Raw genomic sequence first — 14,230 nt, 5'->3', positions numbered from 1 at the left:
GTTTTTGTGACCTTGTAATGTTAAATCCTGCTTATTTGGCAAAATGAATCTGAAATTGGTTTGAGGCTGGGCAAATTAGCATTTCAATGACTGGGTGGGAAGAAATTCTCCTGCCAGTGTTTACAGTTTCAGGCGAACCCTCCAAGACATTGATGTGTTAATTCTGTCCTATACAATTATATGTGTTCCAAAGGTTTTTTAGTTTTTTATATTTGAGTTTTGGTTTTAAGTTAAAATTAACTTTTTACTGAATCTCAATGTATATAACAAGACTTCCTGTAACTGAAGTTTTTTTTAGTAGAGAATGTGCTTCAGTGGTGTTTTTTTAATGTTATTGTTTGGGCGTTTTTGATTCTTGAGAAGGCTACGTTGTTTTTTTATCTCCTTTTTACAGGTTTTCTTTTACTAACCCATTTTTATTTTGAGGTTTTTATTGTTGTAATCAGGTTCTTTTTCAGTTTTTTTCTTTTTCATATTTTGGCATCTTTTTCGGTTTTATTTTCAGTCATTTTTGTCTATTTTTGTTTGGATATTTCTTTGATTAATTACAGGATTTACCTTTGTATAGTGAGGCAAGTTTTATATTTACCTTTTTCTGCCGTTCTATATTCGATCTTGGCATACTTTTTTTCTTCTATTTCTCTTTTTCAAGTGACAGTTCTCCACTTAAGGATTCTTCTCTCTTTAACAACCAGAGGTTAACCCCGTATTTCTTTTTACTTTATCAGCAGGAGATTGGCTGGAGGAGCCACATTGAGCTGGAGAAAAGCGGGTCTCATTTATTGGGTAGCCTCAGCTGGCCAAACACAGGCGTAATTCAGCTGTGTGTATAGCCCTTTAGGAGGCATACTGGGAATCCAGCAAAGGGAGCTCTGGCCTAAAGGCACTGTGGGAGTGGAAATAGCATAGAGAGTAGCAATAGGCCACTCTCAGTGCACAAGATTTCTAGCTGTCCAACGTAGGCTGTGTAAGAAGGAGCCGTGCAGTACCCTCTGTGTACAGTCAAAAGCGTGTCCCTGGACACAAGCAACACTGGTAACAGCTTGGTTAGCCACGGATGAGTTGTGGCAGATCCATGTTCGGGGGGGGGGGGGGGGGGAATAGTCCCCTCGTGGGGTCAGACAGCTGCTCAGTACATGAGGTAGCGCAATGGTGGCTGCAAAAGTCAATCATGATAATTAAGCAGGGAGTACAAAAGGTGGTTTCAATCCGGAAGAACTGAGTGATGTACACCTGGCCTGAGGGGAAAATTGAGGTTAGGGATCCGATGCAGGAAGCAGAGGAGGCTCTATCTGGGCTGACTTTGTTGAAACAGGCTGGATCCACTAAACCCAGGCCTACTGAAACACGAGCAGTACCCGAAGTAAGTGAGTCCCCAACTGTCACTTCCACCTCCCTCATCTCTCCATCTAACCTTGAGACGATGTACCATATTGAATCCAGCTCTTCTTTCTGGTTTTGAGGACGATGAGAAGGGGGGGGGGGATTCATGCAGAAAACAAAAATTTTAAAAAATTTTACTAACCATTCTAACCTCTCAACTGTCATCTCAACTGTTATCACCCGATGTCCACCACCAGGTTCGGGAGCCTCTTCGAGACCCAGACTCAATAACTAGTATTCATTCAACCAGGTAATTGGGTCGTGTTAAAGAAACATCCAAGGACTGGACTAGAGCCGAGATATCTTAGGCCCTACCAGGTGCTGCTGATGACGCCAACCTCTCTGAAGTTCGAGAGACGAGACAACTGGATCCACACCAGTCACTGCAAGAAGCTGCACATCTACGTCAAAGAATGAAGAGTATCACTTTCGTTTATTTGTTTAGTTTAGTTTTTAGGGAGTGAAACGCACCTCAAACTAGCAAGGGCCACAAGGAGACATTTGTTGATAACACATAACGATACATTCCTATAGGGTAATATCAGCTATAGGTTTAATAGTAGCTCTGGCTCCTCGCTTGTTAATCCTGTATGGGTGTCCGGGCAGCTAGGCGGCCCATAGATGTGGTAAAGGGCATACGTTTGTGGGATCCTCCAGTTGTGAGGAAGGTATAACGGTCAACCTTACTAATGAAACCCCTGATCTCTTTAATAACACCTATAGACCAGATTATATCTGCTGGAAAGAAGGGTGTGACGTGCAGACTGAGGGAGCAATCGCCCAGTCTTTTCAGTTATCACTAGAGGCCCGTGACTGTCAGAAGTTCTTGTGTGGAGTTGACGGGTCCGTACTATTTCCTATGCGGGTTAGCCACTTATAAGGTAATTCACCCTAATGCCAGAGGTTCATATGTCCTGGTGAAGCTTCTCCCTGCATCTTACATTGCAGCCGATTGGAAGTAACTGATGGTGTGGAAGGAGGTAAGAAGGGCAGGGAGAGCTGGAAGTGAGTTGTTTTCTAACAAGGCCTGGGCATGGTTCCTTACTTGGACGGGATTGGGAGTTGGACTTATGAAGCAATTGAACAATTTCTTGTCTATAGTGGATGAGATGTTCAATGTAACCGTTGAGGCAGTGAGGGAGATCACCGAGAATCAACAACAGTAGAGCGCCCAAAGGAGGGTTTCTGTGAATTAGATGAAGGTTGTGCCTGGCTAGCAGACACCATTGACAAGGGTGAGGCCCATACTGACAGGAGCAGGGCAGAGGCGGAGCTATGACTAGTGAGTGTTGGAATCCTTTTTAAAGCCTTGGGAGGTCTAGGCGCTCACTGGTTTTCCAATGGATCCAGGCTAAAGGAAATAGGGCATGTACTTATGTTTTTTTTTTGTTTCCATTCCTTCTTTACGCCAGAGTGAGATGTTCCTGATGTCTAATCGACTGAGTTACCGAAGCCCTCACATTGCAGAGGCTGGATACAATAAGTCCTGCGTCTCCCCTGACAGGAGAAAAAAATAATAAGAAGGGACGACATAGGCAGGTGTTTGCGGGAATTGATTATGAACAGAGAAGGGACAAGAAGACTGCAGGCGGATCAGCACACAATAAGCCGCCGTCGCCGCCGCCGCCGCATGCGAAGTATAATTCAATATGAAAAGAATGATTAGTACTTGTATAAAAGAGGATACAAAGTAACAGTGTATAGCAACAGAACATTAAGTATCAACAGACACATACATCGTATCTCATTGATAGATAATGAACAATAATCCCAAATAAAGGAATACGCACACTTTAAGTAGAAGATGTGGAACGGATAATTTAACTGTTCGCAGCAGACATCGTATACGGAAAAAGTGCACTGGATGTCACTGATATTTTTGGGATGCGCACAATTTACGCAGGAGATGTGGTGTGAATAATTTAACTGTCCGCAGCGGCCTATTACATGGTATTTTGCGCAGGATGCGCTAAAAATATATATTGCTGCTGTCACACACAATAGTCCTTAAAAGGACTTTTGGGTCTCTGAAAAGTTTTTTGTATAAAAATCTTCCTATTACACTCCCTACGCTGTCTGTCCCTTCCTATGCACAGCTCTCCCTAACACTGAGCAATTTAGTGCAGGTTGCACTACAAACATATATTGCTGCTGTCACACACAATCGTCCTTACAAGGACTTTTGGGTCTATGAAAAGTTTTTGAAGAAAAATTAAATTAAATTACACTCCCTACACTCTCTGTCCCTCCCTATACTCAGCTTTCCCTGACTTAGAATGAGCCGAACACGCATCATCAGGTGCTATATAGCACCCGATGACGCGTTCTGGCCAGCCAATCACTGTAATGGCAGTAGCCAACATCGCTACTGGCATTACAGTGAGGGCAGTACTTACCTGCACGTTTATTGGCTGCTTAGCAGCCGCAAAACGTGCGGGCAGGAGACTCAAGCATTGCACTCGAGCACATGCGGTACTCGGCCAAGTACCACCATGTGATGAGCATAGCGATGCTGGAGCCGAACTAGTATTCGGCCGAGCATCATGCTTGCTCAATACTAATCAGAAGAACTAATCAGCCAAACGTTTAAATACCAGACAGGCTCGGTGTGCATTATTTTTTAGTTGCTTTATTATTATTATTATTTTACGCACTTATATAGCGCTACCATATTCCGCAGCGCGTTAGCATCAAGCTGTCCCCAAGTTTTCTCTGCCATCCCTCCTCCATAATCCAAACCAGACCCTATTTTGCCTGCAGGTATTATTATCTCTTTCATCTCCTCTAATTTGACATCAGAGATCAGAATGAACCAAGATAAGAACTGCCTAGAAGGTAAACTGTTTGAGTGAGTGTTATAATTCGGTATTGAGTGGTCAACCAGGAATTACTAATACTAAACAAATAGTTTCTAGGCAGTATTGGTGGCTCACTATGGCTAGAGACATTTTGGCTTAATTATCGGCATGTGAGATTTGTGCACGGTCTAAAGTACCCAGGACACGTACTGTTGGGAAACTGCCCCACTCCCCATCCCCAGGAGTCCATGGACTTCATTACCGAACTGCCCGCCTTGCAGGCCAAGACTGTGGTATGGGTAATTGTGGACAGTTTAAGTAAAATGTGCCAATTTGTACCGTTGAGTAAATTACCCAGTGTTAAGTTTTTAGCTTCTTTATTTACTGACCAAGTTGTATGCTTGCATGGCATTTCAGAAAATATTATGCATTTTGTACAATTTGTCTGTAGATTTTGGAGAGCTTTCTGTTCAAAATTAGGTATTTATCTTTCTTTCTTGATAGCTTTTCATCTTGAAAATAACGATCAAACAGAATGAATGACTCAATCTGTATAACAGTACTTGGGGTGTTGCATTTCTCATTCTCAATCTGATTGGGTTAATCATATTGCACTTGCTCAGTTCACCATTAATAACAATATTAATTCATCCACCATCACTTCTCTGTTATTTTGTAATTATGGTTTTCACCCAAGCGGGGCTCTTTTTCATCAAATAACCCATAAGTTGATGTCATTGCTGAGGATCTGTGCACAGTGTGGGCTCAGGTTCAAGTAAACCTGAGAAAAACCTAGGATTTACAGAGAAAAAAGGCTAACAGGAAACATTCTCAGGGACTGACGTTTGTGTTGGCTATCGACTAAGAATCTGCGTCTGACGGTACCTTCAGGAGAATTTGCTCTGCATTTTATTGGGCCTTCTAAGGTCATTGAAGTCATCAATCTAGTTTACCACTGTTTGAATTTACCAGATTCTTTTAAAAGTCATAATTCTTTCCATAGGTCCTTACTCAAGGAATATGTTCCACCACTAATCCCATCACAGAGCCCTCCTGCTCCACTCAAGGCACAGGAGCAATAAGAATACGAAGTTGTTAAGATCTTAGAGGTCAGAAAGGTTTAGGGTGCTTTGCAGTATCTCAGTCATTGGAAGGATTATGGTCTAGAGAAAAGGTCTTGGGTGCGGCTAGGAAGGTGCATGTGGATAACAGATCCGCGCTCCCACAACAAGGATGAGCACAGGGTGACCACATCGCCCCCAGACTGCTAGTATGGCCTGGTCTCACACCAGGGTCACACAGCCCATGGTCCAATTAGATCCGGTGCTGGTGAGCCAGGGGTAATGATGTCAGCGCCAGGTGAGGTGGGTATCCAACGCTGCTGACCCAGGCATGATGACGTCAGTGCCAAGTCATATGATGAGCTGGACCAACTGCATTCTGCGCTGCTGATTCAGGGAGCACTGTGATTGGTGTTTCTCTAACCCTTTACTTCTGACATGCTCTCCTGGCTTTGGCCTTGGCTTGGTATTTACTTTGCTCCTCTGATCTGGTATTCCTGACCTTGGCTTCTAACCTGAACTTATCTTGCTTAGCTTTTAATAGCCTGATGTGACCTCTAGTGTTTTGACCTGGCTAGCCTTACTACTGCTTCAGGTATTCTCTATGGCATCTGTTTTCTCCGCCTCATAGTCTTCGTTAACCCCTTGTTCCTGCTGTCACTACATTTGTTTTCTCCTCTGCTTTTCCTTCTTAAGCCCCAGCACTTAGTTAATCAGGAACTGCCGTACAGTTGTGCTCTGCCATTTAGGGTAGTCATGCAAGTAGGTAGGGACAGTCTTGCGGGAGGTTTCTAGGGTTCAATGCTAGCTACCATGGCAATAATCATCTGGACTGGATCTGAATAACAACTAAAAACATTCCATTAATGATTCAATCAGTTTCGTCCAACAATCAAGTTAACCCTTAACTACTCCTTTACTGAAATAAACATTTTGGATACCATCATCAAGATACAGAACAGTAAAATAGAAACAATGCTTTACCAGAAACCAACTGGCTGCACAACATTCCTCAAATGGACATTTTCCACCCCAAACATATAAAAAAAAAACTTCATAATCTACAGTCAAGCTATTAGATACAACTGCATATGTTCAAACTGTACATAGAGGGATGGACACGTTGGAAGCCTGAAAAGGACATTTTTGAGTCGGGATACCATGCAATTAAATGTTTTTTAATCTTCTATTTACTGGCTAACACGGCACAAATATATATTTTTTGTATTAGTAATTTGTTTTCTTCAAATGGTCTAGTTCACAATTAAGGAGCAAGAATGAGAATGTTTTTTTAGAAATGAAAACTTTCAATGATGAGAAGGAGAAATTGTTTCTATTGTTAGCAGCCATGGATTTGCTGCTTTGGACTCTGTAGGCACAGATTTCCAGAGCAAGAAGATGCCAGATAAAATGTAATGTTCATTAATGTAAATTAATGCTCCTAGGCCACAGTAATTATATTGCTGCATATCCATTAAATAGAGTAACATTATTTTAGGGTGCATAAAAAGAGATAAACAGCTATGTAATATTACTCCTAGAAAAACCTTGTTATGCTATATTTTGAATATGGAAGTAAATTTTGGGCTCCACATTCTAAAAAAGATAAATTAAAGCTGCCAAGGGTTCAACAGTAGGTGACTATTAAATAGGATGGAAGGTTTCTTATAAAAATCTGGCTTGTAAAAAAGATGCCTTAGAAGTGAGACATTTTTACATGTACAGGTCATTCTCAAAAAATTAGCATATTGTGATAAAGTTCATTATTTTCTGTAATGTACTGATAAACATTAGACTTTCATATATTTTAGATTCATTACACACCAACTGAAGTAGTTCAAGCCTTTTATTGTTTTAATATTGATGATTTTGGCATACAGCTCATGAAAACCCGAAATTCCTATCTAAAAAAATTAGCATATCATGTAAAGGTTCTCTAAACGAGCTATTAACCTAATCATCTGAATCAACTAATTAACTCTAAACACCTGCAAAAGATTCCTGAGGCTTTTAAAAACTCCCAGCCTGGTTCATTACTCAAAACCGCAATCATGGGTAAGACTGCCGACCTGACTGCTGTCCGGAAGGCCATCATTGACACCCTCAAGCAAGAGGGTAAGACACAGAAAGAAATTTCTGAACGAATAGGCTGTTCCCAGAGTGCTGTATCAAGGCACCTCTGTGGGAAGTCTGTGGGAAGGAAAAAGTGTGGCAGAAAACGCTGCACAACGAGAAGAGGTGACCGGACCCTGAGGAAGATTGTGGAGAAGGACCGATTCCAGACTTTGGGAGACCTGCGGAAGCAGTGGACTGAGTCTGGAGTAGAAACATCCAGAGCCACCGTGTACAGGCGTGTGCAGGAAATGGGCTACAGGTGCCGCATTCCCCAGGTCAAGCCACTTTTGAACCAGAAACAGCGGCAGAAGCGCCTGACCTGGGCTACAGAGAAGCAGCACTGGACTGTTGCATGTCATTCGGAAATCAAGGTGCCAGAGTCTGGAGGAAGACTGGGGAGAGGGAAATGCCAAAATGCCTGAAGTCCAGTGTCAAGTACCCACAGTCAGTGATGGTCTGGGGTGCCATGTCAGCTGCTGGTGTTGGTCCACTGTGTTTTATCAAGGGCAGGGTCAATGCAGCTAGCTATCAGGAGATTTTGGAGCACTTCATGCTTCCATCTGCTGAAAAGCTTTATGGAGATGAAGATTTCATTTTTCAGCACGACCTGGCACCTGCTCACAGTGCCAAAACCACTGGTAAATGGTTTACTGACCATGGTATTACTGTGCTCAATTGGCCTGCCAACTCTCCTGACCTGAACCCCATAGAGAATCTGTGGGATATTGGGAAGAGAAAGTTGAGAGACGCAAGACCCAACACTCTGGATGAGCTTAAGGCCGCTATCGAAGCATCCTGGGCCTCCATAACACCTCAGCAGTGCCACAGGCTGATTGCCTCCATGCCACGCCACATTGAAGCAGTCATTTCTGCAAAAGGATTCCCGACCAAGTATTGAGTGCATAACTGAACATAATTATTTGAAGGTTGACTTTTTTTGTATTAAAAACACTTTTCTTTTATTGGTCGGATGAAATATGCTAATTTTTTGAGATAGGAATTTTGGGTTTTAATGAGCTGTATGCCAAAATCATCAATATTAAAACAATAAAAGGCTTGAACTACTTCAGTTGGTGTGTAATGAATCTAAAATATATGAAAGTCTAATGTTTATCAGTATATTATAGAAAATAATGAACTTTATCACAATATGCTAATTTTTTGAGAATGACCTGTATAACTATATGTGCAGCCAATACGAATTACTGATTTACTTCTTCGAAAGACTTTACAAAAGGACCTGGCTATATCCATTACATGTGGAGGAAAAGCAACTTAGACATGAAGGGAAACGGTTCTTCACTGTTAGTGTATTCAAACTGTGGAATGCCCTACCCAAAGAGGTAGTAATGGTAAACACCATGTCAGCATTTAAAAAGGGCTAGATGATTATCTAATAGAAAATGTAATTAATGTTTATAATTAATCTAACGATTAATGCTGTATAATTGATCTATGAAAGGTTGAACTTATGTAACTGTGGTGTGTTAGAAGCAGATAAAATGAGTAAGCAAAAGGATCTGAGTGACTTTGACAAGTGCCAAATTGTGGTAACTAGACAACTGTGTCATATCATCTCTAAAATGGCAATAGAAGAAGATGGCCTGTTCTGATTAATCAAATTTTCTTTTACATCATGTGGACACCTGGGTGCATGTGCATTGATTATCTGGGGAAGGGATGGAACCAGAATACACTATTAGAAAACAAGTCATCAGAGGTAGTGTATTGTTCTGGGGAATGTACAGTTTTCAAAAAGAGAAATGTAATAGGGCAGCTACAGAGGTGCACTATTCCTCTACTGTATCTCTGCATGTTTCATATTTTATACAGAAGCCTACTGAGTTGTGTCCTCTGTTGGATTTGATATTGGACAAACAAAATTTAGTGGCTTCGTCCATCGTCCATGTTCACAGGTATTCTGTCCTAGAGGAAATGCTTTTAGAGTGGACTATCTCTGTACATAAAAGGGGAATTTATTAAGACTGGCATTTCATACTCCAATCTTCATTAAAAAAAAAAGAGGCATAAACGTCTTGCAGCAGTGCACGGAAGTCTTCTGCGCCAGTGCAAATTTTTGCTTGGCTGGCACTGAAGTGACAAAACAAAGGGATGGTATGGAAGAGGCAAAGGAGAGGTCTTGGAGAATTAGATGGGTGTGAGAGCAGAGAGATGACTTGTGACCCCACTCAGGAAGCACACTACCCCGATGACTCCATGAGATGCCTGGTCATGATGTTGAGTACATTTTCAAATGAGTTTTTTTTTACATGAATACTATACTTTTGAGCATACACAAAGACATTTTAGGAATGATTGCAGGAGGCACAGTAAGTATTTAATTAGCTCTATATGTCAATCCTAAGGACAGGTTCCCTTTCATAATTTTGGCTTATTTTAGGAGGTCCATGTGCCAGAAACTGAAATCTACACCTGGAGTTGATTTCAGTTGTAGGTTGTACAGATTTCTGGAGTACTGTATATCTTGTTAAATCCATCTGGCTACTTAAGCCACATCCCTCTTATGAAACCCCCACCCATTTTTCAGAAAAGTGTGACATAAATGCGCTAAAAATGTACAAGTTTTTGGCACCACTATTCCGGCACTCTTAGTGCCTGTACATCAGAGTACAGAGGATCTGTACTGAAGTAGCCACACAAGCTTTGTGCATTACTGTGTGCATTAACCCTCATGAGCCACCCAACAGCATTGTCAGTTGGACATGATCTCAGGTGAAAGGTTTCACTCTTTGGTTATTACTTAACAACAAACAGATGTTGAAATACCAAGTGTATTAGAAAGAATTATAGCAGAATATTTTACAGTACAATGAATACGCTTTATTTATATATGAATACTCTACTGTGCTAACCAACGTACTCTTAAAATACGTTGATAAAACATTTGATAATCACATACTCCTTTTTAGAAATTACATTTAATAGTAGTTAATGAAGTAGTTCAATGGTCTTGGTATAGTATGTACAAATGCTAGTGAGGCCATATGTTCTGAAACATTCTACAGCAAAATGACTTCAAATGATGCAAGCTCAAAAGACAAATCATGCTGGTTAGTTTAACTTACAAGAAACATAGTTATGTTTAGACACGTCAAATAAGTTCAGCTAGTTTATGAACTGAATAAAGTTAGGGTTTCTTCACAGACCTCGTTTAGACTTTCTGGATCTGCGGTGTACAGAGCGAGAGCTCTCTTTGAAACGTTCACAGTTGACTTCAGGAAAGGAATGCATACAAATAAAAGAAGAGGAGAACATATGAAGCTGTTCAAAGTTCTACTTTCAATCTAGAAATGTTCAGCTGGGAAAGTAAATGTAGCTGACAAGTTAATGTCTAGCAAATAAATTTAAAAATGTCAAGATCATATTTTTATGAAAAACATCTATATGTGCATGTAACTGGAAGCAATTGACAGAAATGAAGTTTTAGATTTAAATCCTATTTTTAGGGGGTGACAATCATGGGGTCTGATAAGACATATTACTATCCAAAAATATATTCAGTTACTTGTAAATGCTTTTTCTGGTTCTGGGCGCTGTAAAAAAAAAATGCAAACTTTTGCCAGCTTCTTGATAAGGAAAGTGTGGAGTAATAAAAAAAAACTGTTCAGTCTAGTGTCATTGCAATAGTTAATTAAGCAGTACAGTGGAGCAAATTAAAGCAGATGATGTCTCCAACACTAGGAATGTTTGGAAATGTACAGATTTATAATGTCAGGGTCAAGAAAAGTGCTGTCCAAACAGCAAATAGCCAAGGTCCATTCTTTACTTCAGAGTAATAACAAACCATGAACCAGATGTTAACTGCGATGGGCAGCAATGTTCTTGAAGTACAGACAGGTTGTTAGTTCCAAACAAAAGGGATACACCAGACATGCAAATACCAGATGCCACTGAAGAATTAGTATCCCAGGACTTGGCAGTAATAAAGTTAGAAGCGGCTGCAGCTAGGGAGGCAGGCCAACAGGTGTTAAGAAAAGATTTTATTACCTACCAATTTTTTCCACTGGAGTATTCAAGGGTAGAAATCCTTGTTTAATAAGCTGGTCCATCATTTCTTCATCATCAGCTTGAATTTCAGACACCATATTGCAGGGAATATACCCAGATCTACCACAACTTTCACCCTTGTAAAAACCATCTGAATCTTTATCACCATATACCTGAGGACAATTTGGAAAGGCGGAAGTCAGTTTTCAGCAGAAAAGCAATAAATAGCAACAAATCATAACTATATTTCATGGAGTTCATCCAGGTAGCTAATGTTTTATACTAGAAAACCTACAACAAAACACTGAGACTAAACAGCTGTAGTTAAAAGGCAATTTTATTGGAAATATATAAAAAAAACATACATAAAGAGATGACAGACGTAAAAGTACTGAGTGCAGTACACCACTTGTAGATATAGATCATGAGTATGACCAAAACCGAAGTAAAAGGAGGGAATGCTAAAATTAACCACTGAATGGGCATCTCTACATGTAAAGTGCCAAGTGCTACGCCGGTAATGTGCAAAAAAGCCCTATTACATATCAGAGGCAATATCCCCAACCTACCTACAAACAGAAAGTAACATGCGAAGTATCAAGTTATGACATACCCATATATAAATGATATCTCCTCAGGAGGACCGCACACCCCAAATGCGCATTTCGGTGGAACACCTTCATCTGGGGCACCAGATGAAGGTGTTCCACCGAAATGCGCCTTTGGGGTGTGCGGTCCTCCTGAGGAGATATCATTTTTACATGGGTATGTCATAATATGATACTTTGCATGTTACTTTCCGTGTGTAGGTAGGTTGGGGATATTGCCTCTGATATGTAATAGGGCTTTTTTGCACATTACCAGCGTAGCACTTGGCACTTTACATAGAACTATATGGAGATGGGAAGAGGAGAAAGGAGGGTTGTTTTGTAAGTGATTTACTGTCAAACTTCGCTGCTGATTTACATCTAAACTGCTTTGTTCTGCTGTGTGATGTCTTCCATTGCCACTGCTGCTGCTTCTGAGGGTGTGCTATAGAGAGTTAGGGAGCAGGGTCTCCTGTCTATCCATGTAGTCTATGGGCAAACATGATTCCAGATAGACTCCACCAACTAGCTCAGAAAAAAAGATAGAATTGCAAACAGATTGCAGAGAAAATAAAAATGCTACATACAAGTCATATAATTAGTGTTATTGCTCATGTACATGTGTGATACAGCAGCTTAAGCCTCATTCACACATCAGTGTTTTGGTCAGTGATTTCCATCAGTGATTGTGAGCCAAAACCAGGATTGGAGCCTCCACAGACATGAGGTATAGAAAAAGATCTTCACCATTTCTGTGTTTACAGCCGCACCTGGTTTTGACTGGAAATCACTGACCGAACACTCAGGAAACTTGGCTGCATCGACAGTTAAACTTTAAGTTTATATAATACGGTAGTTCAATTATTATAAGGTTTATTTAGTTCTTAAACACCCCACATTGCCCACATAAATTAACAGGATAATAGTTTGGCTCCTGTACCCAAAGCCCATTCATTTACGCAATGACTCCTCTTTGCAGTGCTATCTGGAATATTAGGCCTAACACACTAACAGACCAATCCTGAAATCATCAGTTCCCTGTGATTGAAAAAATAAAAAACCTAAACACATATGAGTGATGTGTTCCCAAATGCAAAAGCACTGCTTCATTTGGGCAGTTGTTGGGGAACCGCATGATATTAATAATGACGTAACAAGGATTCCCTGTTCAAAGTTTAGTTAAAAACATACAGAAAAGAAGGGATCTGCATTTTTGTCTTACAGATTACTGATAACAGTAATCTAATGAGCTGTTACAGTCAGGGCACTTTAATCAGTGGATCGGTATATGGGGACAGCAAAGAACAAATAGATAATTCACCCATAGTGTAAAAAAAAAAAAACCCACCTCTCCAAACCACCACTCTCTGATATTATACATTAAGCATGATTCTAAGGCTGCCTGCACACAAGTGTGGGTGAACGCACATAAGACCTGCATGAATTTCCATGCAGATTTATGTGCGTTTCAGCACCATATCTGCACCAAAATCTGTAATCTCTAACAGCAGTTTTTGGTGCGGGTTTGCCACAGATCTCACCCTCCATTTGGAAATCAGCATGCCAAATCATTTTCCGCGCAGAAAAAAATCTGCAAAGTGTACATGAGATTTGTGTAATCTGATATACTTTGCTGGTACTGTACTACGCTGCGGTTTTTCCATATAGGAAATTTTACATGGGCATCTGTGCTGAGGAATCAATACATTCTTGACAAGCAGAATGTACGGTACTCCAGACATGCAATACCCTGAACTACCTATTAGGGCTCATGTACACGACTGTATGCCCTCCGAGACATACAGTCCATGAGCGGGCCATATGTCCCGAAGCGGCATACATTGCGCGCACGGGAGCGCACAGCATCATAGATTACTATGATACTGTGCACATCGGGCCGCCTGCGGGAGTACAGTCCTGCACTCATATGATCATATGAGTGCAGGACAATTGTCCCGTGGGCGACCCGATGCGCACAGTATCATAGTAACCTATGATGCTGTGTGCTCCCATGCGCACAATGTATGCCGCTCCGGGACATATGGCCTGCTCACAGACCGTATGTCTCCGAAGGCATACAGTCGTGTGCATGAGCCCTTAGTCTGTTCTACTTTTGCACCTTCACTATGGATAAGTCTAGATGTGTTGAATCTGCAGTGATTACACAGCAACATCTAAATGCAGATTTTGACACACATTATGCTCCAAATTCACTGAAGAGGTGAAACCCACTGAGGAAATATGTGGCATTTTCACACATGACTGAGCATGTTGTGGA

At 40.9% G+C, this 14,230-nt stretch overlaps 1 protein-coding gene across 18 annotated transcripts in view; it reads right to left on the bottom strand.

Moving 5' to 3' along the window:
• RIMBP2 (RIMS binding protein 2) overlaps nucleotides 1-14,230 on the bottom strand; it is a 683,237-nt gene that overhangs the window by 160,867 nt on the left and 508,140 nt on the right. For 12 of the 18 annotated variants that reach the window (XR_006387405.1, XM_044275630.1, XM_044275637.1 and 9 more), the window contains 2 exons: nucleotides 11,370-11,538; nucleotides 10,525-10,590 (listed from right to left, as the gene is read on the bottom strand). Coding sequence is in view for 15 of the 18 variants with exons in the window: in XM_044275630.1 (XP_044131565.1) it covers nucleotides 10,525-10,590; nucleotides 11,370-11,538 (235 nt within the window). In the remaining 3 variants the exon portion in view is untranslated. The remainder of the gene's footprint in view (nucleotides 1-10,524; nucleotides 10,591-11,369; nucleotides 11,539-14,230) is intronic. The other 6 variants (XR_006387406.1, XR_006387407.1, XM_044275632.1 and 3 more) reach the window with 1 other exon arrangement.

This window comes from Bufo gargarizans, chromosome 1 (assembly GCF_014858855.1).
Source record: "Bufo gargarizans isolate SCDJY-AF-19 chromosome 1, ASM1485885v1, whole genome shotgun sequence".
Classification (NCBI taxonomy): Eukaryota; Metazoa; Chordata; class Amphibia; order Anura; family Bufonidae; genus Bufo; species Bufo gargarizans.
This window is presented reverse-complemented; position numbering and strand designations above follow the sequence as displayed.